Source organism: Equus asinus, chromosome 20 (assembly GCF_041296235.1).
Source record: "Equus asinus isolate D_3611 breed Donkey chromosome 20, EquAss-T2T_v2, whole genome shotgun sequence".
In the NCBI taxonomy this organism is placed as follows: domain Eukaryota; kingdom Metazoa; phylum Chordata; class Mammalia; order Perissodactyla; family Equidae; genus Equus; species Equus asinus.
Genome location: NC_091809.1, coordinates 16228694 through 16255815, shown reverse-complemented (window position 1 = coordinate 16255815; position 27122 = coordinate 16228694). Strand labels below are relative to the sequence as shown.

The window sequence follows — 27122 nt, the reverse complement described above, 5'->3', positions numbered from 1 at the left end:
TCACAGGACTGACTTTACCCTCCCCCCCCACCCTCCCCACAGCTGGTGGTGAAAGGTGGTGGCAAGGAGGAGAAGCAGCATCTGCCTGGGCAACAGATGACCCTCAAGATAGAGGGTGACCGGGGGGCCCGAGTGGGGCTGGTGGCTGTGGACAAGGGCGTGTTTGTGCTGAATAAGAAGAACAAGTTGACACAGAGGAAGGTAAACCCTGGCGTCACTGAGAGGGGGTTGACAATGGTGGAGGCAAAGAGGTGGCTTTCAGCTGAGGTGGGAAGTTCAGGGTGAAGATGGGAATGTGACAGTCATGGGTCCGGGTTGGGGATGGTCATGGGAATGTACACATTTCTAAGGGTCCTACATCAGTGTAGTCTGGAATCATGCACTGAACGGCCGGGGACCGGGATGAGGATGAAGGTGGGTTGGACGGACATGTTGGTGAGTTGGTGGAGGCCCTGCTGGCCTGGCCTCATGCTCCGCTTGACCCTCTCCTTCCCCACAGATCTGGGACACAGTGGAGAAGGCAGACATTGGCTGCACGCCCGGCAGTGGGAGGGACTATGCCGGCGTCTTCATGGATGCTGGGCTGGCTCTCAAGACCAACAAAGACCTGCAGACTGCCCAGAGGACAGGTGAGGATGCGGCCAGCGCTGGTCAAGGGTGGGGCCGTGCCTCCACCTCCCAGATGCTGAGGCATGTTGAGGGCAGGACTCTGGGCTCAGGGGGCCCCGGGTTCAAGTCCTGCCTCCACCACCGTCTAGCAAGTCACTTCTCCTACTGAGATGGAGCCTCAGTTTCTCCATCTGTCAAAGGGGGCAGTAGCACCCTTACCTCACGGCCACTGTGAGGAGTAAACCATGGATGTCCAGTAGGTGCTTAATCCACCTTCTTTCTGGTCCACCTGCCCCCCAGATCCTGAGTGCCCGAAACCAGCCGCCCGGCGACGCCGCTCCGTGCAGCTCATGGAGAAGAGGATGGACAAAGGTGGGAGTCTCCACCAGCCCTCGCCCGCCTCCCCACCCTGGGCCTTGCCCATTCGGGATCCCAGCCAAAGAGGGAGGAAGGGAGGGCCGGGCGCTGAGGCAGTCCTCCCCGGGGTCTGTCCTGAGTTCCTCCCGCTGTGAGTGGGGTCTGTGCCCCTGCAGCGGGCCAGTACAAGGACAAGGAGCTGCGCAAGTGCTGCGAGGACGGCATGCGGGAGAACCCCATGGGCTTCTCGTGCCAGCGCAGGGCCCAGTTCATCCTCCACGACCAGGCGTGCGTGAAGGCCTTCCTGGACTGCTGCACCCACATCACCCAGCTGCGGCTTGAGCACAGCCGGGACACCTCCCTGGGCCTGGCCAGAAGTGAGTGACGGGGGCCTGGGGAGGAGGTCCTGTCTGATGGGGGCAGGAGGTCCAGTCTGAGCGGGGAGGAGGTCCAGTCTGAGGGGGGAGGAGGCCCTGTCTGAGGGAGGAGGAATCCTTCAGTTGAGGAGCTAGGGATCCAGGTCTGAGGGAAAGAAAAGGACCTGGTCCAATGAGGGAGGATTCCTTGCCTGAGGGCAAAGGCGTTTCCTGCCTAGGATGGTCATCCTTGTCCCGCCCCTGTCCGTCTGAAGTTTGATGTTGCCAGTGCCCAGGACATCCACCCCCTCAGGGAAAGTTCTAGATGATAGAGCTGGTCACACTAGCTGCCAATGGGAAGACTAAAATGGGTTCTAAGCTTGCCTTTACCGAAGAAAACTAATTTATGTTGCCTTTCAAAGAGAGGTGCCTACCTTGATGCCTAGGATCGTTCGTTCATTCATTCGTTCATTCATTCATTCATTCATTGGGTCATTCAGTTCTGGATAAGATAAAACACATACACACTTGAAAGTTTACATATCGGGCCAAATACATCTTAGGCAAAGCCAAGAGAATTTTTTTAATAATAAGCCCATTTTGAGCAAAACTGGAGTGATCTCCACCACACAGTGGCATTTACAAAATTGACAGGAGTCCTAACTGCCATTTGCTGAAAAGCTTTGAGCCCAGTGTGGTCTGATCTCTTCTTTTCTTAAACATCTTTTATTATGTCTTAATCAGAGGAAGACCTTTCCAGTAGGATGGGCATTGTTGAAACTGAACATGTGGGGAGTGTACTTCAGGCAGCCCAGAACGTTTGTGAAGGTCACCTCGGCAAGGTCACAGTTCATTCAAACTTGTCCAAATTTCTCTATTTAGCCATCATGCACAAACTGGTCATTGCTTTAGTGATCATTCCATAAACGATTGCAACCTTTCTTTGGTACCTCCTGTCATTTTCACGGGGGACGGGAAACTGTGATCATCCAATTGGATTCCAATAGCGAAGGGCATGTGAGCGGCTCTTGAAATCGAGGGAACTTACACGATCGATTACAGGATGAAAAGTACCGAAAAAGAACACCTTTGTTTCAAAACTAAGGAAGACTGGGAAACTTCCACAGTGGCGAGCTGGCGGACCAACATCCAAAGAATTGTCTCATCTCCTTTTATTTGTTTCTTTAAACAGTCTCCAACTTAACAGAAAAATGGGAAATGCAGATAAAAAGCAATTTCCCCCTGAATTGTTTCATGCCCCAACAGCCCCAAATAGTTTCATGTGGATTTTCTAGAGGCAAAGATACTCTCCTATGAAACCACAGCACAATTGTCAGAATGAGGAAATTAACATTGATTTGTTACCTCCAGCAAATCCTCAGACTCATTCAAGTTTCGCCAGCTTCTTCTTTTTTTTTTTTTTTTTTTTTGGTCATTTATAGGAAGAGGATCCACTCCAGAATTGCGCATTGCATTTACTGGCAGGGTCTGTTTAGTTTCCTTGGATCTGTCCAGTCCCTGGCAGCACTTCCATTTTCCCATGACTTTCACGCTCTTGACGTTTATGAAGTATATATTCCGGATATTTTGGGATTGTGCTGCACTTTGGGCTGTCTCGTGTTGCTTCATGATCACGTTCAGGTTTTGCATTTGGGGCAAGACTCTCACAGAAGAGATATTATGTACCTGAGCCCCTCCAAAAGTCATCACACAGCTGTGGGTGTGTTTCCCCTACTAAGAACCCCTCCAGGGCTGTTGAGATGAATATTTAAGGGCACAGTGGGGAAGTGGGTCTGTTGTAAACCCAGATTGCACCCCCATCCTTCTCAGGTGACCTGGATGAAGACATCATCCCGGAAGAGGACATCATTTCCCGAAGCCAGTTCCCTGAGAGTTGGCTGTGGGGCATAGAGGAATTAAAAGAACCAGAGAAAAATGGGTAAAACTTGAGTAACCCCCACTTCAACCCACCCCCAGGCCAGCTCCTATCAATGCCCCAGACCAGATTCTTTAATTTGCATGCACCTCCAATGCCCCCTCTTTTCTGGAATCACTGTGGAACCCCACAGCCCAACCCAGAAAAACCAAGAATGTTGCTACCTACATGTGGCCCCCTCCAACCGGGCCCTTGGGGCCCCTCCATACCAGCTGTCCCCCTCCACTCTGCTCGATGCCTTCTCCTGATGTCCCCTTCTCTCCCTCATGCAGAGTCTCCACCAAGATCATGAACGTGTTTTTGAAAGACTCCATCACTACTTGGGAGATTCTGGCTGTGAGCTTGTCGGACAAGAAAGGTGAGGGAAGGTGGGGGCCCCGACCTCAGGAGGCAGGACCCCAGGGCTCCTGGGTATTTTCTCTGTTTCTTGGTGGCTTGTCCCTTGACCCCTGGTTACTGGGGGGGAGTCAAAGAGTCTAGACTGTGGGTGACATAGTCAGTGCTTTTTGTAAATAGATTTTGTTTGTATAGGAGTTTTTGTTTGACAGAAAAATTGAGTGGAAAGTCCAGAAATTTCCCACATACCCTCTGCCACCCCCACACGCACGGCCTCCTCCACTGTCAACATCCTGCGCCAGAGTGGCGCAATTGTTACAATCGAGAATCTACATGGGGTCATTATCACCCCAAGTTCATACTTGACGTGATGGTTCACTTGGTGTCGTACATTCTGTGGGTTTGGACAAATATATAACAATGTGTATCCACCATTATTGTTTCACACAGAATAATTTGCAACAACAAAAACTTTTTTCAATGAGTGTGAGCCATTATTGTTGTTATTATTGGAGTCAAACATTTTAGAGATCAGAGAGTAGATGTCTTTCAGAGCTGCAGAGACACTTTCTTAAATAATACAAATCATGCATCAGAATCTCTCCTTTTTAAATAAGTAGATTTTATTAAACCATTTTATGTTTACAGAGAATTGCCATATACCCCTCCCTTTCCCCAGATTCCCCTATCTTTTACTCCTGTTTGCATTAATGTCACCCATTGGTTACAATCGACGGGCCAATATTGATACATTGTTATTAACTGGAGGTGACAGTTTAGGGCTCACTCTTGGTGTTACATTCTGTGGGTTTGGACAAATGTATCAGGACATGTACTCACTGTTACAGTATCACATGGAATAATTGTTCCATTGCCTTAAAAATGACACAAATTGTGTATCAGGAGTCGATGCCTTTTAGTTCAGTTTCCATCCTCCACCTCGTTCCAGAAGAAAAGCTAATCTGGTGCAAGGATGCCATCACCTCCACTTCAATTCTTGTTTATCTCCATTTATGTTTTTTAACAAAGAGAGAGAAGGGGTCTAGCTTTCTGCAGGCAACACAAACTAGCCAGTATTTAACGAAATTGTTTTGTTTTCCTTGGGGTAACCTCCTACTTACGGTGCAAGAAGTTGGGATCTCACATACTGTAAGGATGCCACATTAAATTTGAGTTTAAAAAGTGTGAAAACAAATAGTAGGTAAGGAAGGTAAATAGCACCAGTGACTACAGCAAACCTTGAGGGTGATGAGTAAATGGCTGTAGGTTGGAAAATAAGGATTTTGCTCAAGTCTCTGATTATATTTTTTCAGATTTTTGAAGAATAACTGAAAAAATATTATTAAATCTTAATAGATTTCTCAGTGTAACGTTATTTTTAGGGTGATAGTGGTTTTGTAAGTTTCACTTGCATCAATACTTTGGTCAAATTTGATCTGGTGACTGTTGTACCACAAGTAACCATGTTTTGAGCATCATTTTTGCTCAGTGTAGACCAGCACAATCCAATAGAAATATGATGTGAGCCATATACGTCATTTTAAATTTTCTCATAGCCCCATAAAAAAGGATCAGGTGAAATCAATTTTAGTAAGACATTTTACTTAACCCAGATATATCCATAATATTCTCATTTCAACATTTTGTAAAAATTTGCAGAACTACTATGACACTAATAATAATGTTACAAAAATAAATCCATTAATAGCTAAGGATAACCTATTAATATGTCAAACCTATGAATGATATATCTTACTTTTGTTTCTTCTAAGCCTTTGAAATCTGATGTGTGCTTTATAGTTACAGTGCATCCCAATTAGGATTACTAGCTTTTCCTTGGGAAGTCTTTGGTCTATATTTTAGGATTTGTAAAATTTGCAGTTGAAAAGGGGAGCTGGCCTACTCAAGTTGTTGCAAACATACTTCAAGGTTTTGCAATCACTGCATCAAATATCATTTTATAAATTGAGATGTAATTCATATCCCATGAAAGCCACCCTTTAAAAGTGTACAACTCACTGGGTTTTAGTATATTCTCATGAGCATTGGTTTTTAAGTTTAAATCTGATTAATTAAAATGAAATAAAAGAAGGAGTCCAGTGCCCGTTCAAGCTAGCCACATTTCAGAAGTGCCCAGTGACCATGAGGGACTTGGGGCTTCCCTTCTGGGGAGCACAGATGTGGACCCTTCAATGATGCCTTCTTCCCTCCTGCACATCTATCTATGAATAAAATCACAAAGAAAATGAGAATTACTAAATCACGGAAACTCCCAGCCACCATCCCCATCTGTGATTTACCACCATTAACGTTGTTTAGTCTACGGGCTCCTGCAAAGATAGGCTGAGCTTGAGACAGTTCCCGTGGTCAGGGGTAAGCTCTGAGACTCTGGGGCAGGGGGGCAGGAAACATGGACTCGAACTCGGACCCTGTCCACCCCATCCATCCCACACCCCTGACACCCCACGTTCCGCTTACCTGGGCAGGGATCTGCGTGGCTGACCCCTATGAGGTCACAGTGATGCTAGACTTCTTCATTGACCTGCGGCTGCCCTACTCCGTTGTGCGCAACGAGCAGGTGGAGATCCGAGCTGTCCTCTACAACTACCGGGAGGCAGAAGAACTCAAGGTGGGCCCTGCGACAGCAGAGGCGCAGTGGGGGGCTTGGAGGGGGACCCATGGCACGTGCCCCTGACTTGATACTCTCTGCCCCCGGCAGGTGAGGGTGGAACTGCTCTACAATCCAGCATTCTGCAGCCTGGCCACCTCCAAGAGGCGCTACCAGCAGACTGTGACCATCCCGCCAAAGTCCTCGCTGGCTGTGCCTTATGTCATTGTGCCCTTGAAGACTGGCCTACAGGAGGTGGAGGTCAAGGCCGCCGTCTACCACCACTTCATCAGCGATGGTGTCAAGAAGACCCTGAGGGTCGTGGTGAGTCCTTGGGGCACCTGTTGCCCCTTGTCCTTCAGGAAAGGCTGCTGTCCTCCCCGTGCTGTCAATCCAGTTTGGAGACCCAGGCTCTGAGCCACTAAGAATGTCCAGCTTAGGAAATTTGGGAGTACTAGAAATTTGGAAGCAGAGCCAGGATTAGGGTGAGCCAAGTGAGGTACTCACCCCGAGCACGGAATTTTAGGGGACACCAAAAAGCTTAGTAATAAAGACCAATAGTATGTCTTTTTGTTAAAATATATTTTAATATCAAATATGACTTTTTGTAACAATTCAGTATAGGAGTTTTCTTTTGACTTTAAAATCTTGAGGAAACATATTTCACAGAATAAATTTTATAGATCAATAATATACAATGCAAGAACATAGAAAACTTCTGTTTTTACCTATGATTTTTTATCCTGAAAAGGTACATTAACCTAATTTACCCTTAAAAAGTAATTAAAAGTAAATTAACTATTTCTCACAGTGTGGAACACTTTCAAATCTAACAAGAGATAATATTATCAGTAAAAATGAGTCTTTTATTGCCTCAATAATATTTTAAAGCAAGATGTGAGGTCATAAACAAGATCAATAATATTTTAATGCAATATTTGAAGAAATAAAAATTAATGCCAAAAATATCTGTGATGAACAAAATATCAAAATTTTAAATACAGACAGGATCTGACATTGTCAAACCAAGCCTCACTGGAGCCTGAAGCAAAAGGAAAAATTCGTGCTCCCATAGATGTGCGCTTGTGGGTTTTTCTTTTTTCTTTTTTTTTGCTGAGGAAGATTTGCCCTGAGCTAAGATCTATTGCCAATCCTCCTCTTTTTATTTTGCTTGAGGAAGATTAGCCCAGAGCTAATATTTCTGCCAATCTTCCTTTGTTTTTGTGTGGAGGGATACCACCACAGCATAGTTGGTGAGCAGAGTAAATCTACACCGGGGAGCTCAATCTGCGAACCTGGGCCGCCAAAACGGAGCGCACTAAACTTTAACCAGCCAGCCACAGGGCCAGGCCCATATGTGTATTTTTTAATGCTTACTTTTTTCCTAAATGTTAAAACAGTTGAAAGAAATATTGAAGCATTGAAGACTAAATGCATTAAAACTGACAGTGTAATTTTAAATCGAGATGTTTTACTTATACCCACCAGAATTTATTATAATTTTTCTTTCCTGGCTTTAAGGGAAGTGGACTCATACTTTTTCAACTACTTTAATGTTCTGGGATAAAATTAGCCATTGGAATTTAGCTAAAAACATAGATTTAGGGAAACACATTTTGCTTTTCCCCTCTGGCTCCAATATGGCTCAGCGTACTGGGAGAATTTCCAGCAGTGTCCGCGAGCCTGCATGGCCCAGCTCCCATGAGCCAGTGTGCCCCCCACTTCCTATTCTGCCCTCACTGACGCTGGTAGCTTGAAATCCATCATGGTGGGGATATTTACACCATGGAAACTGACAGCACAACACATCAGGATCTTTTCTTCCTGCAAACGTGGATGTTAAATATTTACCAGCATGCTCCTGGAGGAAAGTCAGTCTGCAGAGGAAAGTCTGGTCATTACTACCAGGTGAAAGGAGAAGAGGTTCTCATAAGGCAAAAACAGCCGCTGTCCAGCATGGAGTTTTGTCTGCAGACACACGAGGGCTTGAGTTGGGCCTTTGATGCTAATTAAGATGGTCCCTGTCTTGTTTTGTTTTTTTTTAAAGATTTTATTTTTTTCCTTTTTCTCCCCAAAGCCCCCCGGTACATAGTTGTATATTCTTCGTTATGGGTCCTTCTAGTTGTGGCATATGGGACGCTGCCTCAGCGTGGTTTGATGAGCAGCGCTGTGTCCGCGCCCAGGATTTGAACCAACGAAACACTGGGCCGCCTGCAGCAGAGCATGCGAACTTAACCACTAAGCCACGGGGCCAGCCCCAAGATCGTCCTTGTTTTAACTGAGTGCTTATTATGTCCTAGGCTCTGTGCTAAGTACTGACGCACAGTCTCTTATTTATTTTCATTTTATTTATTTAATTTTATTTATTTGTTATTATTTCCTTATTACTTATTTACTTTAGTTTTCAATAGTATTTTATTTTTTAATTTATTTTATTTTAAACTTAAATTTAATTTAATTTTTAAAAATTTATTTTCTTTTTTCTTTAATTTGTCCCATTGAGAGGCTGTGGGCTAAAAACAGACTGTGGAGCCAGACTACAAGGTTCAAACCTCAGTTCTGTTCTACTAGCTGTGTGACCTTGGGCGAGTTACTTCACCTCTCTGTATTCCAGTTTCCCCATCTTTAAAATAGGAGTGATAATAGCAGTACCCACCCCCATTGGGTGGTGGTTGTGGAAACTAATAAAAGAAACCTTAACTAAATTGGAGTCGGGAAGGCCTATAGGGGGAGCTCTCACGCCCCATCACACATCATCAGTTACTCCAAACAGGAAGAGACATAAGCTTGCATCTTGCAAAGGAAGTTAAACTACTTTCCTAATGAAGGAAGATTTCTCTCCCCACCTAGCAACAGCCCAACCAATCAGAAATGCTGCAGCCCAGCCAATGAGAAACGCTGCAGCCCAGCCAATGAGAAACGCTGCAGCCCAGCCAATGAGAAACGCTGCAGCTCAGCCAATGAGAAATGCCACAGCTCAGCCAATGAGAAATGCAGCAGCTCAGCCAATGAGAAATGCAGCAGCTCAGCCAATGAGAAACTGTTACCACCCTGAACTGTTACTTTCCTCCAATGGACTTTCTTTAGGGCAGCCCCACCTACTCCCCCTTTTCTCTATAAAAGCTGCTCCCTCCTTTGTTTTCTGGATTTGCCTGTGGTTTGCCGTAGTACCCAGGTTCTAAATTCCAATTCCTTTGGCTAATCCTGAATAAACTCATTGTAAGGGTGAAATAAGTGGTGAATTTGCCTTTTAAGTTCACATTGTGAAGATCAAATGAGTTAACTGGAGTAAAGAAAGCTTCTAAGCACATAAGATTTCAAAAGGCTTTGTTATGTCGTTATTGATTTCTGACTTAATTCTCACGAAAATAGTATGAAGTAGGTGTTTGTGTTGCCTGCTCCTTATAAGGGAGGAAACTGAGGCACAGAGAGGCAAAGTGACTGGCTCCAAGTCACACCGCTAAGACAGGGCAGATGCCACCATGTCCCTGCTACAGTAGTCCCAAACAACAGCACCCTGCTAACCAACTGTTTGTCTGCCTATCCTTTCATTCACCCAATCCCTGCTTCCCCCGACACCATCCAGCCAGAAGGAATCAGAGTCAATAAAACTGTGGCCATTCGCACACTGGATCCAGCACACCTGGGCCAAAGTGAGTCAGCCATGGGAGAGGAGATGGGACCTGGGGGGTGGTGCAGGGTGGGGTGGGGGGGGGGGGCTGGTGCCATCGGAGTCCCCCGTTCATCTGGCAGATGGAGTGCAGCGAGAGGAGGTCCCTGCTGCAGACCTCAGCGACCAAGTCCCAGACACAGAGTCAGAGACCAAGATCCTCCTGCAAGGTGAGATGCTCTTGGCCCTGAGCCCACGGGGCCCAGGAAGGTGTCAGGGGGGCCATGACCCCAGAAGGCAACCCACTTCCATCTGTTCCAGGGATACCTAACCACCGTGCCTGCCTCCTTCACTTCAGCTAGAACAACTCCTCCCTGATCTGTTTTTTAGGAAGCTCCTGACAGCATTTAGTTTAGAAAACAGCTTTTGCTGATAAAGATGTTTAAATGAGAAACTATATAGTTCAACAGCAAAAATTCTGGAACCAAGTGCCCAGAAGGGAGGACTGGGGTGAGAAGGGACAAGAAGGAGCTGGAAAGGCACCTTGCAACCTGTGAGCTGTAAGGTTTTGAGGGGACATCTTTGTTTTCCTCATCTGTGATGGGGGAAAATAATACTGTCTATATCTAAAGGTTGCTGGAAGGATTAAATGAGATACTATAGGGTGTTCTCTTAGAAAAGAGCCTGGAACATAGCATTAAACACATACGGGTAGTCCTGACTGTTGTTACTGGAATTAATTTGCCAATGGTGTCACAAGAGACCCAGGACCGGAGTGCCCCTGTGAAGCACAAGCCTGCCGCCTCCACAAATATAGACCCCTCCTCCTATATTTGGCCACTCAGTCCTGCAGCTCCGCCTGCAATCACGTGTCCCTCAGCTGTCCCTGACCCCTTGGTCCTGGCTGGTTGGAGACTGGGGAGAGTGGGGGCACCCCGACCTTCCTCATCCCACCCCACACCAGGGTGGGACACCTTGGCTGAGCGTCCACCTCCCACCTGGCTGCAGGGACACCGGTGGCCCAGATGGCAGAGGACGCCATCGACGGGGAGCGCCTGAAGCACCTCATCGTGACCCCCTCGGGCTGCGGCGAGCAGAACATGATTGGCATGACGCCCACGGTCATCGCAGTGCATTACCTGGACCACACCAAGCAGTGGGAGAAGCTGGGCGTGGAGAAGCGGCAGGAGTCCTTGGAGCTCATCAAGAAGGGTAGGCGCCCCCGCCCCTCATGGTGACCCCCCCAGCCCCCTCTTTGAGCTCTGTGCTCCCTGAGACACCCCCATCGAGGCCCCGCCTTCCTCTGAGATCTCCTCCATCTCCCTCCTCTGAGATCCCAGCCCCTCATCTCAGAGCTCCCTCCCCGACTGAGGCTCCTTTGCCCTGAACCCCCTGGGAACCCTCCCCTCTCTGAACCCCGCCTCCTCTGAGAACTCTTTCCCCTTCCTCTCTCTGGCGCTCCACCCCCCCACCCCCCCCCCCCCGTCCAAGTCCCTCTCCCTTTAAACTTTCCTTCCCCCCCAGATACCCCTCCCTTGCCCTGAGCCCCCTCTTTCCTCTCTGAACCCCTGTCCTGCCCCTCATAGCATCCTTGTCCCCTCTCTAAACCCCTCCTCTCCCTGTCAACACCGCACCAGCCACCCCCTCCTCTCAGACCCCGCTCCTCTCCCGACACTTCTCCCTTCCCTGCAGGGTACACCCAGCAGCTGGCCTACAGACAACCCAGCTCAGCCTACGCAGCCTTCCTGAGCCGGCCGCCCAGCACCTGGTGAGACGCGGTGGTCAGCTTGCCCATCCTCGCCCTGAGCAGGGCCCGGATCCTGGCCTCGGGTGGTCTAGGGGGCCTCGCCCACGCAGCCCTGTGTGAATGGATCCCTCCACCCGCAGACCCAAGGTGCCCGCTGGCTGAATGACATGCAGTCATCAAGCTTTAAGCACCCACTGCAGGCAATACCGGGTCCTGAGCTCCAGAAAGGGAAGCCGGCCCCACCCCTCTCTTCTCATTGGTTGGCCGGGATGTCAGTCTATGGTTCCCAGATCTGATTGGCTCATGCTCTGTACCCAACCCCCAGGCTGACAGCCTATGTGGTCAAGGTCTTCGCTCTGGCCTCCAACCTCATCGCCATCGACTCCCAGGTCCTCTGTGGGGCTGTCAAATGGCTGATCCTCCAGAAGCAGAAGCCAGATGGAGTCTTCCAGGAGGATGCGCCTGTGATAACCCAACAAATGACTGTAAGAAGGAAGGATTCAGGCAGGCTGGAGAAGAGGGACACCTGAACCTCACAGGATGGAGGATAAAGACTCCCCCATCCGACCACTACCCAATTCACTGTAGTGGGGAGGAGGCGGGACAGGGAAAGAAAGGAGCAGAGAGTGTCCCTCCTCCTTCGGAAACCAGAAACCTGCAGGGTCCAATGCAGAATGAAAGTCCCCTGGTTCCCCATTGCTTTTAAAATAAACACAGATGCAGAACTCCTTAGGGCCGTGAAACTCCAAGTGTGGTCCCCAGGCCAGCAGCATCAACATCATCTGCAAACTTATTAGAAATGCACATTCTCAGGCTGGACCCCAGATGCAGTGAATCAGAAATTTAAGGGGCAGGGCCTAGGAATCAGAATTTCAACAAGCCCTCACAGGCAATGTGTGCTTAAGTTGGAGAATCCTTGCCTTAGCCTGACCTTCCAGGCTTCCAGCCTCACAGCCTTGCCCCCTCTCTCTGCACTCCATCTGTACTGCTAGGAGCCTTGCTCTCTCCAGTCACAGGGCCTTTGCACATGCTGATCCCACTGCCTGGCCTGCTAACCCCTGTTCTCTTTGACAGTTGCCTCCTGCTCACTCTTCAGATCGTGGCTCCATCTGTCATCTCTCAGGGACACATTTTCTAACGTCCCCCGACTGAGTCACATTCCCACTGTCCATTCTCACTGCCTCATCGACTTCTCCTGCACAGCACTCAGCAGTCTGTAATTATGTATCTGTTGATAAGCTGATTGGTTCGTGTCTGTCTCCCCTGCTAGACAGGGAGTTCTGTGAGGTCTGGGGCTGGCGTCTGATTGTGTCCACCATCATATCCACAGCCCCAGTGACATTTGAGGAATGAATGAATGACTGAATGAATGAATACTAAAGAGTTTGACCCTCCTGGGGAGCCTGGGGAGAGACCTAGGACTGCTTTGAGCTGCTGATCCTACAGGGGGGTTGGTTGGCATGTGGGGATACACCAGTGACCCTATTTTTCTTCCTGCTCCCCACCCTAGGGCGGCTTCCAGAGTGCTGAGGAGAAAGACGTGGCCCTCACAGCCTTTGTTCTCATCGCGCTGCAAGAGGCTAAAGATATTTGCGAGGGACAGGTCAATGTGAGTGTCCCCCATTCTCCCCCTCCCTCCCCTCTTCTGACTTTTCTGGTCCCAACCTTGCATATTTGAGAGAAATTATGGCAGAAAAGAGACAGCACTGCCTACAGCTGTGGGGGGAGACAAATCTGACTTCAAACCCTGATTCCCAAGCACTCCACCTCACTAGGCCTCCTTGTGTGCGACTGTAAAATGGCTATAATAATCTTTGGTGTTTTTAGGACTCTGTGAGTTGTCCTAGATGTAACACACATGTGACACAGGCTATGCAAAAATAGATGGGGAGTTTATTTTAAGGATCAGAGAATTTATCAAGTGCAAAGAGGAAAGTGGCCTCAGGGACTCTGACAGGATGCTTTGTTCTCTCCTGTGTTCTTCATTCCCTTTTGCCCTATAATACAGCTTTCCCTGTCACTCAGCCTGCCAGGCAGGACATGGCTGCCTTCCTTGGGGAAATAGCCAGACCAAGGCTAGAGCGTTCAGATTCCCAGGGAAGGATTCTGATTGGCTCAGCCTTGGTCAGGTGATCACCCCTGAACCAATCAGCTGAGGCCAGAAAGTAGGTCTCAGTGGTCCAATATGGCTGCTTCCACAGTTGCCATGTGAACAAAAAGGAGGAGAAGAAGTTCCTACAGAGGTCAAGGGTAGATGGGGGAGAGACAGCTGGGCAGGCAAAAGGACGAGTTTCTCCTACAACATAGCAACATTATAACGGAGTATAGCATAGGCTGTGGAACAAGACTGCTGGAGTTCAAATCAAGAGGGCACTTGTTCCGCTGGGACAAGCTCGCCCAAAAGCTAATTGTTAAATTTCCAGGAATTTTGTGAGCTGGTTATTCAACACAGTCATTATTAAAAAATTAAATTCTATAAACTTACAGTTAAATCAATTAAACGGTAAACATTAAGCCTTAAAAACAAAGATGATAAACACTTAAAATTCATTTCCTAATTATTTTACTAGCTTTTATCATTATCTATGCTTGAAGTTATTTGTGTCTATTCTGTCCGCATGATGGAAATCCTATATAACACTCTGCTACCACCCACCTCTTCCCAACTCTACATTCAGTGATGACACGTTGGTAGGTTGAAATCAGCCATGGTGGTGCTTACCCCATGGAAATCAGCAAACATTACAAATGATGTATTCCTCTGCCCCTCAACTCTCTGGATCTCAGTATTCTCATCTGTACAGTAGCAATGATGATGAGAATAGTACTTACCTTGTAGGATTTTATGATGTTAAGTGAGTGGATATATGACTGGCACGTGTAAGAACTGGCAATGATGATGATGATGGTGATTGGGTAAGAGGCATTCCCAGTGGTGTGCTGAACCTGCTCATATCAGCTCATGAGCACCTATTTGGGGCATCTCTTCCCCACTCCATCTTCAGGAAAGTCACATTTGATAGCTTGAAATGGGCCATCGTGGGAGTATTTATACCACGGTATTTGGCAATCTATAACCACCCCCTCCACCACTGGAGAGCTGGTTGTTAAACATCTACCAGCACACCATGGGTATACAGATTGCCTTAGGCACCTAGTAGGCACTCAACAACAAGGCAGCACACAGTTCTTAAAACATCTGGGAAACTCTCAAAAACAGACAGATACAAGACAGGTCCTAAGGCCAGAAACCGTCCTGGTGTCCAGGGAGTGGTGCTTGTGTGATCCTTACAGCTCTCTGTGGCAACCATGCTTTCCTCATGAGAGTACTCTATCCTCTTTCTCATAGAGCCTGGCGGGCAGCATCACGAAGGCAGGAGACTTCCTTGAAGCCCACTATCAGAACCTGCGGAGACCATATACTGTGGCCATTGCTGGCTACGCCCTGGCCCAGATGGGCAAGCTGGAGGAGCCCCTCCTCAACAAATTCCTGAGTGCAGCCACTGGTGAGGGGCAGCCTGGTGGGATAAAGAGGGGTGCATGGCTTGGGTTTGAGGGTGGCGATCTTGATATGGGATGCATGGCTCCAAGGTGAGCTGAGATGGATGGCTCTAAGGTGTGAAAAGTCCTTACTGTATGTCACACAGGAAGGTCCACTGCATCATTCATTCAACAAGTGTGTGTTGAGCACTTGCTTTGACGCAGGAGCAAGGACATGGACTCCGATGGCAGACAGACCCAAGTTCATATTCCACTCTGCCACATTCTCACTGTGTGACCTTACACAAGTCACTTAACCTCTCTGGACCTCGTCTTAAACTGATATCTACCTGATAGGGTGGTTGTGAAGATTAAATAAGTAATGCAGGTGGGCAAATCTAGCGCACAGTAAAAGCTCTGTTACTGATGCTGTTATTGCTTTTAGTATTGTCGATAATATTTTCATTATCTCAAGGGTAATTAGGATTAGATAAGATAATGCCATAGGGAATTTAGCACAGTGCCTGGCACACAGTGAGTGCTTAAACATTAGTCCGGTGATGACATTGTGTCAGGTTTACACTCACTGTTGTAACATATCTGAATGTATACTGAAGAGATTTAACACAACAGAAGTTTGTTCCTTGCTGTGGAACGGTACTGTGTGTGTTCCAAGTTGGTAGACAGCTCTCCTCCATACAGTGATGCAGGGATCCAGGCCTCTTATGTTTTCATGGCTCTGCCACCCCGGAGCCTTGGAATCCATTCCATCCAGGCAGAAGGGGAAGAGTCAGAAGGATTGTGCGAGGGAGGTGGACCAGGCATGGAAGTGGCCCCATCACTGCCATGTACATTTCATTGACCAGAGCTCAGTCATGCAGCCATACCTACCTGCAAAGGCTTCTGGGAGATGTAGTCCAACTGTGGGCCCAGAAAGAGGAGATAATGGTTCTTGGTGACAGTCTCTACCATGGGTACTTTCTTACGCACTTGGGATATCATGGTGAATACAGCACTGCACCTGCCATCATGTACTCACACTCCAGTTGAGGAAAGAAATGAGTTAATAGATTTCTATAGAGCATCACAATGCTAAGATGAGAAGCAAAGGATGCTTTGAGAGACAGAAAGAAGGACCTCACTCAGTCTTGGGGTACCATTAAAGTTGAATTGTGCAAGATGAGTGAGAATTAACCAGGAGTAGATGGAGAAAAGTCAGCCCTGGTGGTCTAGTGGTCAAAATTTGTCACTCTCACTGCCACAGCCTCCGCTTTTTCCCGATTGGGGAACCACATCACCCATCTGCTGGTTGTACACTGTGGCAGCTGCATGTTGCTGTGATGCTGAAAGCTATGTGCGCAGCATTTCAAGTGCCAGCAAGGTCACCCAGGGCAGACAGGTTTCAGCAGAGCTTCCAGACTAAGACAGACTAAGAAGAAGGATCTGGCCACCCAATTCCAAAATATTGGCCGTGAAAATCCCAAGAATACCGGTAGAGCATTATCTGATATAGCACCAGTAGATGACAGGATGGTGCAAAAACACCAGGCAAGATTCACTCTGTTGTCCATGGGGTCACTAGGAGTCAGAATCGATTCGATGGGACTAATGACAAAAATGGAGAAAAGGTGCTCCAAGTAGAGAGAACAGAATATGCAAAGGCCCAGAGGTAAGAAGGAGCATGGAAAGTTTAGGGAATCTCCCATAGATCAGTGGGGCTGAAGTTCGGCATTCAAATGGAGGGGTGAAGGGTGATGAGGGAAGAGAGTGAGGCAGGAGCTGGCAGACTGAGGGCCTCAAATGTCAGCCAGGACACCTGCACACCAAGAAGTCTAGCATGACTCTTTCTCTGAGCTTTCTCTGAGCTGTCTCCAGGACTGAGGGACTGAGCAGTGAGCGTGAGTGTGGGGGTCTTCTCTGCAGACAGGAACCGCTGGGAGGAGCCTGGCCAGAAGCTCTACAATGTAGAGGCCACATCCTACGCCCTCTTGGCCCTGCTGCTGCTCAGAGACTTTGACTCTGTGCCTCCGGTGGTGCGCTGGCTCAACGAACAGAGATACTACGGAGGTGGCTATGGCTCCACCCAGGCAAGTGGCCCTCCATCCTCCAGACACCTGCATCCCTACTTCCCCTGGCCTCCCACTGGCCTCCCAGGGAAGATGCTGAGACCAAGAGAGGCAATTCTGACCCACAAGCCAGGGTGATTGGAGTGGAGTTGAGAAATCAGTTTCTTTGAGTCGTGCATCCATCTGTGGATTCTAGAAAACATTCTGGATGTCCCCAACTGTGTTCTGAGCCTCCCTTTTTCTCCTGGTGTCTAGATCATGTTCTCAGAGCCTAGGCTGCCCTTGGTGGGTTCTAGACCATGTTCCCAGTGCCACCAGGCACCCCATCTTCTCCTCTCTCCCTGGTGGGTTCTAGACCGTGGTTTCAGTAAGCTCAAGCTTCAGCAACCTCAGGCTTCAGTTTGACCTCCTTCCCTTCTGGTGGGCTCTCAATCATATTCCCAGTGTCACTTTTGTATTACAGATCATATGCTCAGTGTCCCCAGGCTCCGACTTTATTCTTTTTTCGTGCCTGGGCTCCAGACACCTTCTCAGTACCTCCAAAGCCTTGTCTTAGCCTCTCTCCCCTGATGGGTCTAGATGCTTTCTCAGTGTAGCTAGCTTCAGTCTGATGCCTACATTTTCTAGACAGGTTGTCAGTGTCTCCAGCTCTGGTATAGGCCTCTGTCCCTTGGGGGAATTCTAGAACATGTCCTCACTGTCTAAGAACTTCCCGTCTTACCTTCATGCTCTCTAGTGGGTTCAAGGCCACACTCTTAGTGTCACCAAGCCCTGGTCTGAGCCTCTTTCACTTAGAGAGTTCTAGAACATGTCTTCAGTATCCAACATCCCCTAATCTTATCCTCATCCTTCCTGATGGGTTCTCGGCCATAGTCTTAGTGCCCCAGCTCTGATCTGAGCCTATTCACTCCCCCAGAGGGTTCTAACCACTTTCTCAGTCACAATCCAGCTCATCCTCTTTTTCTCATGGGTTCTAGGCCACTTTCATGGTGTTCCAAGCCTTGGCCCAATACCAGAGGGATGTCCCTGACCACAAGGACCTGAACCTGGATGTTTCCATCAACCTGCCCAGCCGCAGTTCTGCGGTCACGCACCGCATCTACTGGGAATCCGCTAGCCTCCTGCGGTCAGAAGAGGTACAGCCACCTGTCCAAACCTTCCTCTCTCTCACCCTCCATGCCAGCCAGGGTTTGCCGGGAGGTAGGAGGAAGGGCAGATGACCATCGCAGCCAGGGGAAGGCTTGGTACCCATCACCCTCTCTTCTCTCTCCCCACTCCCTGCAGACCAAGCAAAATGAGAAATTCACATTAACAGCTAAAGGGAAAGGACAAGGCACCTTGTCGGTAAGGAAGGGGAACCCACACCTGCATGGCCCTGCAGGGGCCCTCCCCTTCCCAAGTCAGGTGGGCTGATACCTAGTCTTCTGTCTCATCTTGCCAGGTGGTGACAGTGTACCAAGCCAAGGTCAAAGGCAAGGTCACCTGCAAGAAGTTTGACCTCAAGGTTAGCATACGACCAGCCCCTAAAACAGGTAAGAGGAGTAAAGACCCTATCGGTCACCTTTCCTCCACCCCCATTCTGATGTCTGTCCCCCCTCCTAAATCAGGACCCAGGGACCCCCTTCATCCTTCTGTCTTCTGTCTTTCTAGTCAAGAGGCCTCAGGATGCCAAGAGCACCATGATCCTTAACCTCTGTACCAGGTAAGAGATGGGTCACTGGGCTTCATCTTGGCCATCCCTCTGTCTCTAGCAAGACCTCTTACTAATAATATCCATGGTACCTAATAGTTTCTGGGAGTGTATTGTGCATCTACTACCGTCTTAATTACCTGCCAGGAGGTAGATAGCATGGGCACTCCTCACTTTACATGGCATGTGAGTCTAGAAATGACCACGTTAGCTGAGACCGTGCAAAGCAATCTTAATAATCAGTGAGGGAAATTACAATTGTTCTAGGACCTTTACAATTTTTTATCACACATCAAAAGCTCCCATACTGCCAGTTATAAAGGCATAGAGAAATAAGAAGCATAATAAAGTGAGTATTTGTTGACTACACTGTAATTGAAAACATTAGATTAAGGTTGGTTTTTTTCTTCCTCTTTTAAACACTTTCCAAAGCACCGAAGTTTGGACAGTGCCTCTTTTCTTTCTTTTTGTGTGACCTATGATATGGAGCAAGCATCTTTTCTATGCTGTAGTGAATTGTCAGGTTCCCTTCTAAGTTTGAGTCAACTTCCAACATTTTATCCTTTGAGCTCTCAATGTCACGATATATCTCTGAGAGTTCCTTTAATGTGAAGGTTTTTGCTGGCATCACTTCCCCTGGGACATCTTCATCTTTTTGTCACAACCACTTTTCTCATGGGTGTCAATAAGTTCACCTTCACCGAATTCCCCTAGCTCATATCTGGTCTCTCAAACGGCAGCAGGGCCAACGTTCTCCCCATCTGCCATTTCTTCTGTAATTCCAGTTATGTTCTATTCAAATTTCACTTCCAGCGTTATCACTCTTCATTTCTTTACTGCGCTCCCATCTTTGTTAGCCAATTCCCCCTTTAATTATTCAATTTGGTAAAATGTCATGTAGGCTTATCACTGGGAGATAAGCAAGCAACACAACTACACACTTTGCTTTCTATGCACGAACTGAATAATGGATGCTCAGCAACCCATCACCAACAGCCTTGAAATGAAGTGCTGTGATTGGTCATTGATTGTGATGTGTATCTGTTATTTATGTCTTGATTGGTGGACTGAGACCTAGCAATAAGATTGGTACTTTAGGCAATTACTTGTGACTAATATCTGCATATTAATGTGTATATATTATTACTATGCATGTGTATTAATATTAATATGCAAATTTCAGTACCACTGAAATTTGAACCGTGTTGCTGGGGGACTGCTGTTCTTGAACTAGACCGTGGTAACTGTCAGCTTAAAAAGCAAAATTGCCTGTTAGTTTATCTCCAAATAAGTTTATTCAGGAAGAGCCAAAAGAATTGCTATTTGGGATGTGCATGCTATGGCAAACCATACGCAAATTCAACAAACAAGAAAGGGGAGCTGCCTTTATAAAGAAAAAGGGGGAGTAGGGAGGGGCTGTTCTAAATGAAAGTCCATTGAGAGAAAGTAACAGTTCAGGGCAGCAACAGCTTTTCATTGGCTGAGCTGCAGCATTTCTCACTGGCTGAGCTGCGGCATTCCTCATTGGCTGCATTGTGGCATTTCTCATTGGCTGAGCTGCAGTGTTTCTCATTGGCTGAGCTGTGGCATTTCTCATTGGCTGAGCTGTGGCATTTCTCATTGGCTGAGCTGCGGTGTTTTTCATTGGCTGTGCTGTTACCAGGTGGGCAGAGCAATCTGCCTTCATTAGTAAAGACTTTTACTTCCTGCCCAAGATGCAAGAGTCCATGTCTTCCTGTTTGGTGTGCTAGGGTGTGAGAGCTCCCACTCCAGGCCTTCCTGACTCCAATTTAGTTAAGGTTTCTTTAATTAATTTCCACATAAAGGAATTATGCCAAATGAGACCTGACCATATTCTTGTCGTCATTTTCTTGAAGATCTGAGGCATAGAGAAATCGAGTAACTCATCAAAGTTTACACAGAGCTGGGATTTGAACCAATACAATTGGGTTCCAGAGCCTGAGCAATTAGTCCCCTAGACCATTATGCTACCTTTTCTTTAGTCTCCTTGGGGGAGTGTTTCCAAATTCTAACATCCCTCTATGATCCTATGTGGGAACCAGAAGCCTTAGTCCCCATCAGACCCCATTGTCCAGGCACTGACCCCCGGGCTGAGCCCATCCTGGGACTCAAGCCCTCTCTCCCTGCCCCATCCAGATACCTGGGAAATGTGGATGCTACCATGTCAATCCTGGATATATCCATGATGACTGGCTTCGCTCCTGACACTGGTGACCTCGACCTGGTATGAAAGTCTTGGACTTGGGGGCTGGGATCAGTGGAAAGGAGCCTGGGGTCTTGAAGGGGCTGGAGGGATGGAGAGGGACCCACAAAGGATTTTCACAAGCCCTGTCCTTTCCCAGCTGAGCCGTGGCGTGGACAGATATATCTCTAAGTATGAATTGAACAAGGCCTTCTCCAACAAGAACACCCTCATCATCTACCTGGACAAGGTAAGGCTTCCATTGGGATCTTGACCCCTATCTGGCTGGCCTTTCTTTCTCCATTGGCCTTTGTCTGTGGGTCAAATGAGCCCAAGTTAGAGGACAGGATCAGTGCTGCTGAGTGGTAGAGGAAGGGACATATAAAACAAGGTGGCAAATGCAGGTCAACAAGGTGGTCAACCTAGGCCAATGAGGTAGTCAATTTAAGTCAACAAGGTAGTCAACTCAGGGCAACAAGGTGATCAACCCAGGTCAACAAGATGGTCAACCCAGGTCAACCCACCTTCTATAAGCATCTCACCTTCTGACCACTGATGTTCTAACCTCATTTTCACACTTGCTTCCTCCAACTTATTCTCATCACAGGCTTAAACAACCACTGAAAAGAGCCACTTTGGTTTAAAAAAAAGAAAAGAAAAGAAAAAAGCGCTCAGTGAAGACAAAGAACTCTTCTTGCTACCCAGCCCCAGTATTTCTCTCTTCTTTTACTTTCTCTCCATCTGGCTTTCTCATGTGCTCTTCATCTCTAACATGACTTGGGCTTCCTCCTCTCTTCTGCTTATTTCTTCCCATTCTCCAATCTTCATATCCTCCCTGCCAACTCCTAATACCCCCCGTGCCCCTCACCCCATATTAGTCAACATAAGTAACACTAGCTACTATAATAAAACCTCTAAGAGTATGGGGATCTCAACACAAGAGACTTGTATTTCTCACTCAAGTCCATTTGGTGTGAGAAGTGAGGAAGGAGACTTCTGCTCTAAGCAGTCACTCAAAGATCCATTCTCTTTCTACATCTTGTGGCTCTAGGATCCCTAGCATCTCAGAGTCCTGTTCTGGATACATTCTTTCCAGAAGAAAAGAGGATTGTGCATGAGATCAGTTTTTGAAAAGTTTTTTGTATTTTAATTTTTGTTCTTTTTAAATTTTTATATAATTTCAACCTTACAGAGAAATTTCAAAACAGTATAAGGAAGTTTCATATACCCTTTACCTAAATTCACTATTGACCTCATTTCCTTCCAAATATACATGTCTATCATATATGCATATGTTTCTTTCTTTATTTCCTTCTTTCTCTTTCTTTCTTTCTTCCTTCCTTCCTTCCTTTCTCTTTATTTTCTTCTGGATTTATTGAGACATAATTGACATATAACATTGTATAAGTTTAGGATGTACAACATAATGATTTGATATATGTATTTATTTGGAAATGATTATGACAATAAGGGTAGTTAACACATCCATCACTTCATATAGTTATAACTTGTGTGTGTGTGTGCATGTGTGTGTGCTGAGAACTTTTAAGATCAACTCTCATCAATTTTCAAATATACCATGCAGTATTGTTAGCTGTGGGATGTTTTTGTGGGCATAGATAGCAGTCCCTTGGCCAGAACTCAATGGCATGGCCACAACAAACTGAAAAGGAGATTGAGCAGACTAATCTAGCCAGGAGCCTTGGAGAAAAAGAAAATGGATTTGTTAAACCGCTTTTTCATCTTTTGGCAAAGATTCCTGCCTGCCCCCATCCTCCCCACCCATTTCTCTCCTTGGTCCCTCCGTTTCTCCACCATTGCCCCAACCCCCACATGTACTCTATGTTGGACTCCCTTCCATGTTGCCCCCACTGACCAACCTCCTACTTCCCCCCAGATCTCCCACACCCAGGAGGACTGTCTGTCCTTCAAAGTTCACCAGTACTTTAATGTGGGGCTTATCCAGCCTGGGATGGTCAAGGTGTACTCCTATTACAACCTGGGTGAGCAGCCAACCTAGGGCCTGGGGTCTGGGGGTCCCAGAGATTGGTGAGTTGGGGGTCTTGGGATCCCAGGGATATATGATTTGGGGGTCTGGGGGGTCCCAGGGTTGGGGACCTGGCATCTCCAGGTTTGAGGGACTGGAGATGGGAATCTGTGCCCCCCAGGTGTGGTCTCTGGGTGGAGGTCCTAGCTCGCTGACCCCTCCCCACCACCTCTGCCCACAGATGAGACTTGCACCCGGTTCTACCACCCAGAGAAGGAGGATGGAATGCTGAGCAAGCTCTGCCAAAAGGACATGTGCCGCTGTGCTGAGGGTGGGTGCACAGGAGCCAGAAAAGGGCAGGCCATGCCCACTGGATCCCCCATCCTCATGGGGGTGACCCACAGGGCCCTGAAAGCCCTCACCAAGTGGACACTCAGAAGGATGGCCCTGGGGCTGCCCACACCCATGGGTGGTGGGCTCTGGACAAGAAGTGGGACTAAGACCACGTCCCTCGCTCACCCATTCCTCAGAGAGCTGCTTCATGCACCAGGCGGATGACGAGGTCACCCTGGATGACCGGCTGGACAAGGCCTGTGAGCCAGGAGTGGACTATGGTGAGTGCAGGGCATGGGACACGTGCATGTGTGATGGTGTGTGAGCAATGGTGTGCATGGCTCACCAGTGTGGTTGTGTGTGAGACTGTGTGATGGCGGGTGTGGTCTTGTGTGTGACTGGCTGTGAGTGTCCACAGCTGCATGTGACTGTGTTTCAGGCTGTGGTGGTTGTAACTGGTGTGTATGTATGTTGTGTTGTGAGGGGCCGTGATGGCATGGCGAACTGTCATTATGAGTGGACTAGGTATGTACAAGTGTGTGAGAGAAAGTGGTTGTGAGTGGATGTGGTTGTGTGCCTGGTTGTGTGTGCGACTGTGAGGCTGTCGTTGTGGGCAGCCACGATTGTGTGAGATGGTGGTTGCAGGTGACAGTGGGTGTGAGTAGCTGTTGCGTATATGACTGTAGTTATGGATGGCTATAATTGTATTCATGGCTATGTGTGTGACTATGAGGTTGTAGCTGTACATAGCCACATTTGTGTGGGATTGTTGATAGGAGTAGCTGTAGGAATGCATATGACTATAGTTGTGGGCAGCTATACTTGTGTGCATGGTTGTGTGTGTGGCTATAAGACTGTAGTTGCATATAGCCATGGTTATATGAGTCGGTGGTTGTGACTTACAGTGGATGTGATTAGCTGTGATTGTGTATATGACTGTCATTATGGGCAGCTGTCATTGCGTGTGTGGTTGTTATGGGACTTTGAGGTTATAGTTGTGTTTAGCCATGATTGTGTGTGTGTGACTCTAGGACTGTAGGTGTGTATTACTATGGTTGTATGAGACAGTTGTTGTGGGCGACAGTGGATATGAGTAGCTGTTATGTATATGAGCGTACTTGTGAGTGGCTGTAGTGATGTGCATGGTTGTTTGTGACACTGTACTTGTGCACAGCCATGGTTATATGAGACAGTGATTGTGGGTGACAGTGGACAGTTGTTGCGTTTATGACTGTAGTTATGGATAGCTGTAATTGTGTTCATGGCTATGTGTGTGGCTGTGAGGTTGTTGCTGTACATAGCCACTGTGTGAAATTGTGGATGGGAGTAGCTATAGTAATGCAGATGACTATAGTTGTGGGTGGCTGTACTTGTATGCATGGTCGTGTGTGACACTGTATTTGAGCATAGTCATGGTTATGTGAAATGGTGATTGTGGGTGATAGTGGATAGGAGTAGCTTTTGTGTCTATGACTGTAGTTGTGGGTGGCTGTAATTGAGTGTGTGGTTGTGTGTGTGACTGCAACTGTAGCTGTGCATAGCCATGGTTGTATGACACCAGCTGTTGATGACTGGATATGAGTAGCTCTTAGGCATATGACTGTAGTTGTTGGTGGCTGTAATTATGTGCATGGCTGTGAGTGTGACTTTGTGTGAGATGCTGGTTGTGAGTGACTGTGATTGCATGTGATGTGTGTGGCTGTGTGTGAGATGGTGCTCATGAGTGACAGAGGATGTGAGTAGCTGTCCTTGTGTACATGACTAGTTGTGGGCAGCTGTAATTGTGTGCATGGCTGTGTATGACTGTGTGAGATGGTGGTTGTATGACTGTATGTGGCTGGGTGTGTTACTGGGGGACTGTAGCATGACTAGCTGTGATCCTGCATGGATCTGCCTGGGGGGAGCCATGCACCTAGGTGTGCATGCAGGTGAGGATGCCCCATGGTCACCCCTGCCCCAGACCCACACTGTCCTCCTTCCCCCACAGTGTACAAGACCAGACTTCTCAGGAAGGAGCTGTCAGATGACTTTGACGATTACATAATGGTCATCGAGCAGATCATCAAATCAGGTCAGCCCTGTGCTCTGTCTTCTGTCTTCCTGCCTCCCCCTCCCCCATTTCCCTCCATCCCACCAGCTCAGCTTCCCTCTCCATCCCCTCCAGGCTCCGATGAGGTGCAGGTTGGACAGGAGCGCAGGTTCATCAGCCACATCAAGTGCAGAGAAGCCCTGAAGCTGGAGAAGGACAAAAAATACCTCATATGGGGCATCTCCTCCGACCTGTGGGGAGAGAAACCCAAGTGAGTGCTGGCCCTGTGCATGCGCATGGTCACCCCCTCCTGCCCTTCCTCTGGCCCCTCCTGACCTGTCATCCTTCCCCAGCATCAGCTACATCATTGGGAAGGACACCTGGGTGGAGCTGTGGCCTGAGGCTGATGAATGCCAAGACGAGCAGTATGAGAAACAGTGCCAGGACCTTGGCAGCTTCTCCGAGAACATGGTCGTCTTTGGCTGCCCCAATTGAGCCCCCATCTTGGTCCCCCCAATAAAGCTTCAGTTATATTTCACTTGTCTCCCAAAGTCTGGAGGTCTTTGAGAGAGGGAAAGAGGCAGCTGTGATCCCAAGCTGCCTCACCTACAGCTCAGCGCCATCCCACCTGAACCTCACTTGCTTGCACTTCAGTCTCTCCTGTCATTCACCTGCAAGTTCACTGGCTTCCTCACCCAAAGAGCATGGGCCTGCGGCACCTGCATCTAGCCTGAAGTGCACCTGCTGCTTCTCCTGCGTCTCAACTGCACCTCAGCTCCATCCTTACCTGAATTCTCATTTGTATTCTCGCCTGCATCCTCACTAGCAGCTCACTGCCCCTTCAACTGAGTTCTCACTATTTGCTTACCAGCCTCCTTACGGCCTCATCATCTGAATTCTTACCAATATTCTCATCTGAATCTTTACTCTCTCACCTGCACCCTCACCTGTCACCTATCTGCATTTTTCTGCATCCTCACCTGGCCCCCCACCTACATCTTTATCTGTAAACTTACCTGTATCTTTCCCATTCTTACCTATTCTTACCTGTCTGTCCATCTGTATCCTCATCTGTATTTTCTCTGCATCCTCCTCTGGGTCCTCACCTGCATCTTTGCCTACATCCTTCTCTGGATCTCTTCTTGTCCTCTTACCAGCATCCTTACCTACACTCTCACCTGCATATTTACCTGCCTTCTCATGGGCACCTTCTCCTGCACCTTTACCTGTGTCTTCACCAGCCTCATAACCCTACAGTCATCCTCTGCCTTCTCACCCTCTTCCTCACCTGCATCCTTACCTGCCTCCTCACCTGTTCTCACCTCCATCCCATTTTCCCCTTATCTGAAGCTCTCACTCCATTTCCTATCTTACCTGCATTCCAGTTGCCCTCCTGTAGGCTCGCCCCACTCTCCCATTCACTACTTCCTAGATGAGCCCGAACAGACTCAATGCTTCTGTAGGATCCTGTGGGGCATCTGTGCTCAGGAGGGGGCGGTAAGAGGCAGGCAGGGCGATATTTCTGGCTGGAGCTATGAGTGAGCTAGCAAGGGGAAGGCATGAGTCAGCAGTCAAAGAGGGAGTGTGGGGGCTGTTGCGGTCACAGCATCACCAGAGCTGCGTGGGGAGCGGTGGCAGCCACAGGCGAGGGGGGGCCACTGGCTGCCAAGGGGGACTGGGGCCCCAAGCGCATCTTCTACCTACACCTCTAGTCCCTTGAGGACTGTTCAGGGTGGGATCCAGGCTCCCAGCTCTGGATCGGGTCATCTCGTGCA

General features: G+C 48.1%; 1 protein-coding gene across 1 annotated transcript in view; it reads left to right on the top strand.

Moving 5' to 3' along the window:
* LOC106827903 (complement C3-like) overlaps positions 1–25885 on the top strand; it is a 31470-nt gene extending 5585 nt beyond the window's left edge. The window contains exons 14-41 of the mRNA XM_044753121.2: positions 43–201; positions 500–629; positions 910–981; positions 1143–1343; positions 3153–3261; positions 3531–3616; positions 6081–6223; positions 6314–6526; positions 9789–9855; positions 9956–10042; positions 10821–11024; positions 11505–11580; positions 11885–12044; positions 13070–13168; positions 14909–15065; positions 16963–17126; positions 18083–18241; positions 18390–18449; positions 18547–18637; positions 18756–18807; positions 20953–21040; positions 21159–21248; positions 22896–23001; positions 23227–23316; positions 23516–23599; positions 25306–25389; positions 25483–25618; positions 25701–25885. Coding sequence (XP_044609056.2) covers positions 43–201; positions 500–629; positions 910–981; positions 1143–1343; positions 3153–3261; positions 3531–3616; positions 6081–6223; positions 6314–6526; positions 9789–9855; positions 9956–10042; positions 10821–11024; positions 11505–11580; positions 11885–12044; positions 13070–13168; positions 14909–15065; positions 16963–17126; positions 18083–18241; positions 18390–18449; positions 18547–18637; positions 18756–18807; positions 20953–21040; positions 21159–21248; positions 22896–23001; positions 23227–23316; positions 23516–23599; positions 25306–25389; positions 25483–25618; positions 25701–25842 — 3309 coding nt within the window. The 3' untranslated portion in view covers positions 25843–25885. The remainder of the gene's footprint in view (positions 1–42; positions 202–499; positions 630–909; positions 982–1142; positions 1344–3152; positions 3262–3530; positions 3617–6080; positions 6224–6313; positions 6527–9788; positions 9856–9955; positions 10043–10820; positions 11025–11504; positions 11581–11884; positions 12045–13069; positions 13169–14908; positions 15066–16962; positions 17127–18082; positions 18242–18389; positions 18450–18546; positions 18638–18755; positions 18808–20952; positions 21041–21158; positions 21249–22895; positions 23002–23226; positions 23317–23515; positions 23600–25305; positions 25390–25482; positions 25619–25700) is intronic.
* Positions 25886–27122: the final 1237 nt, after the last annotated feature.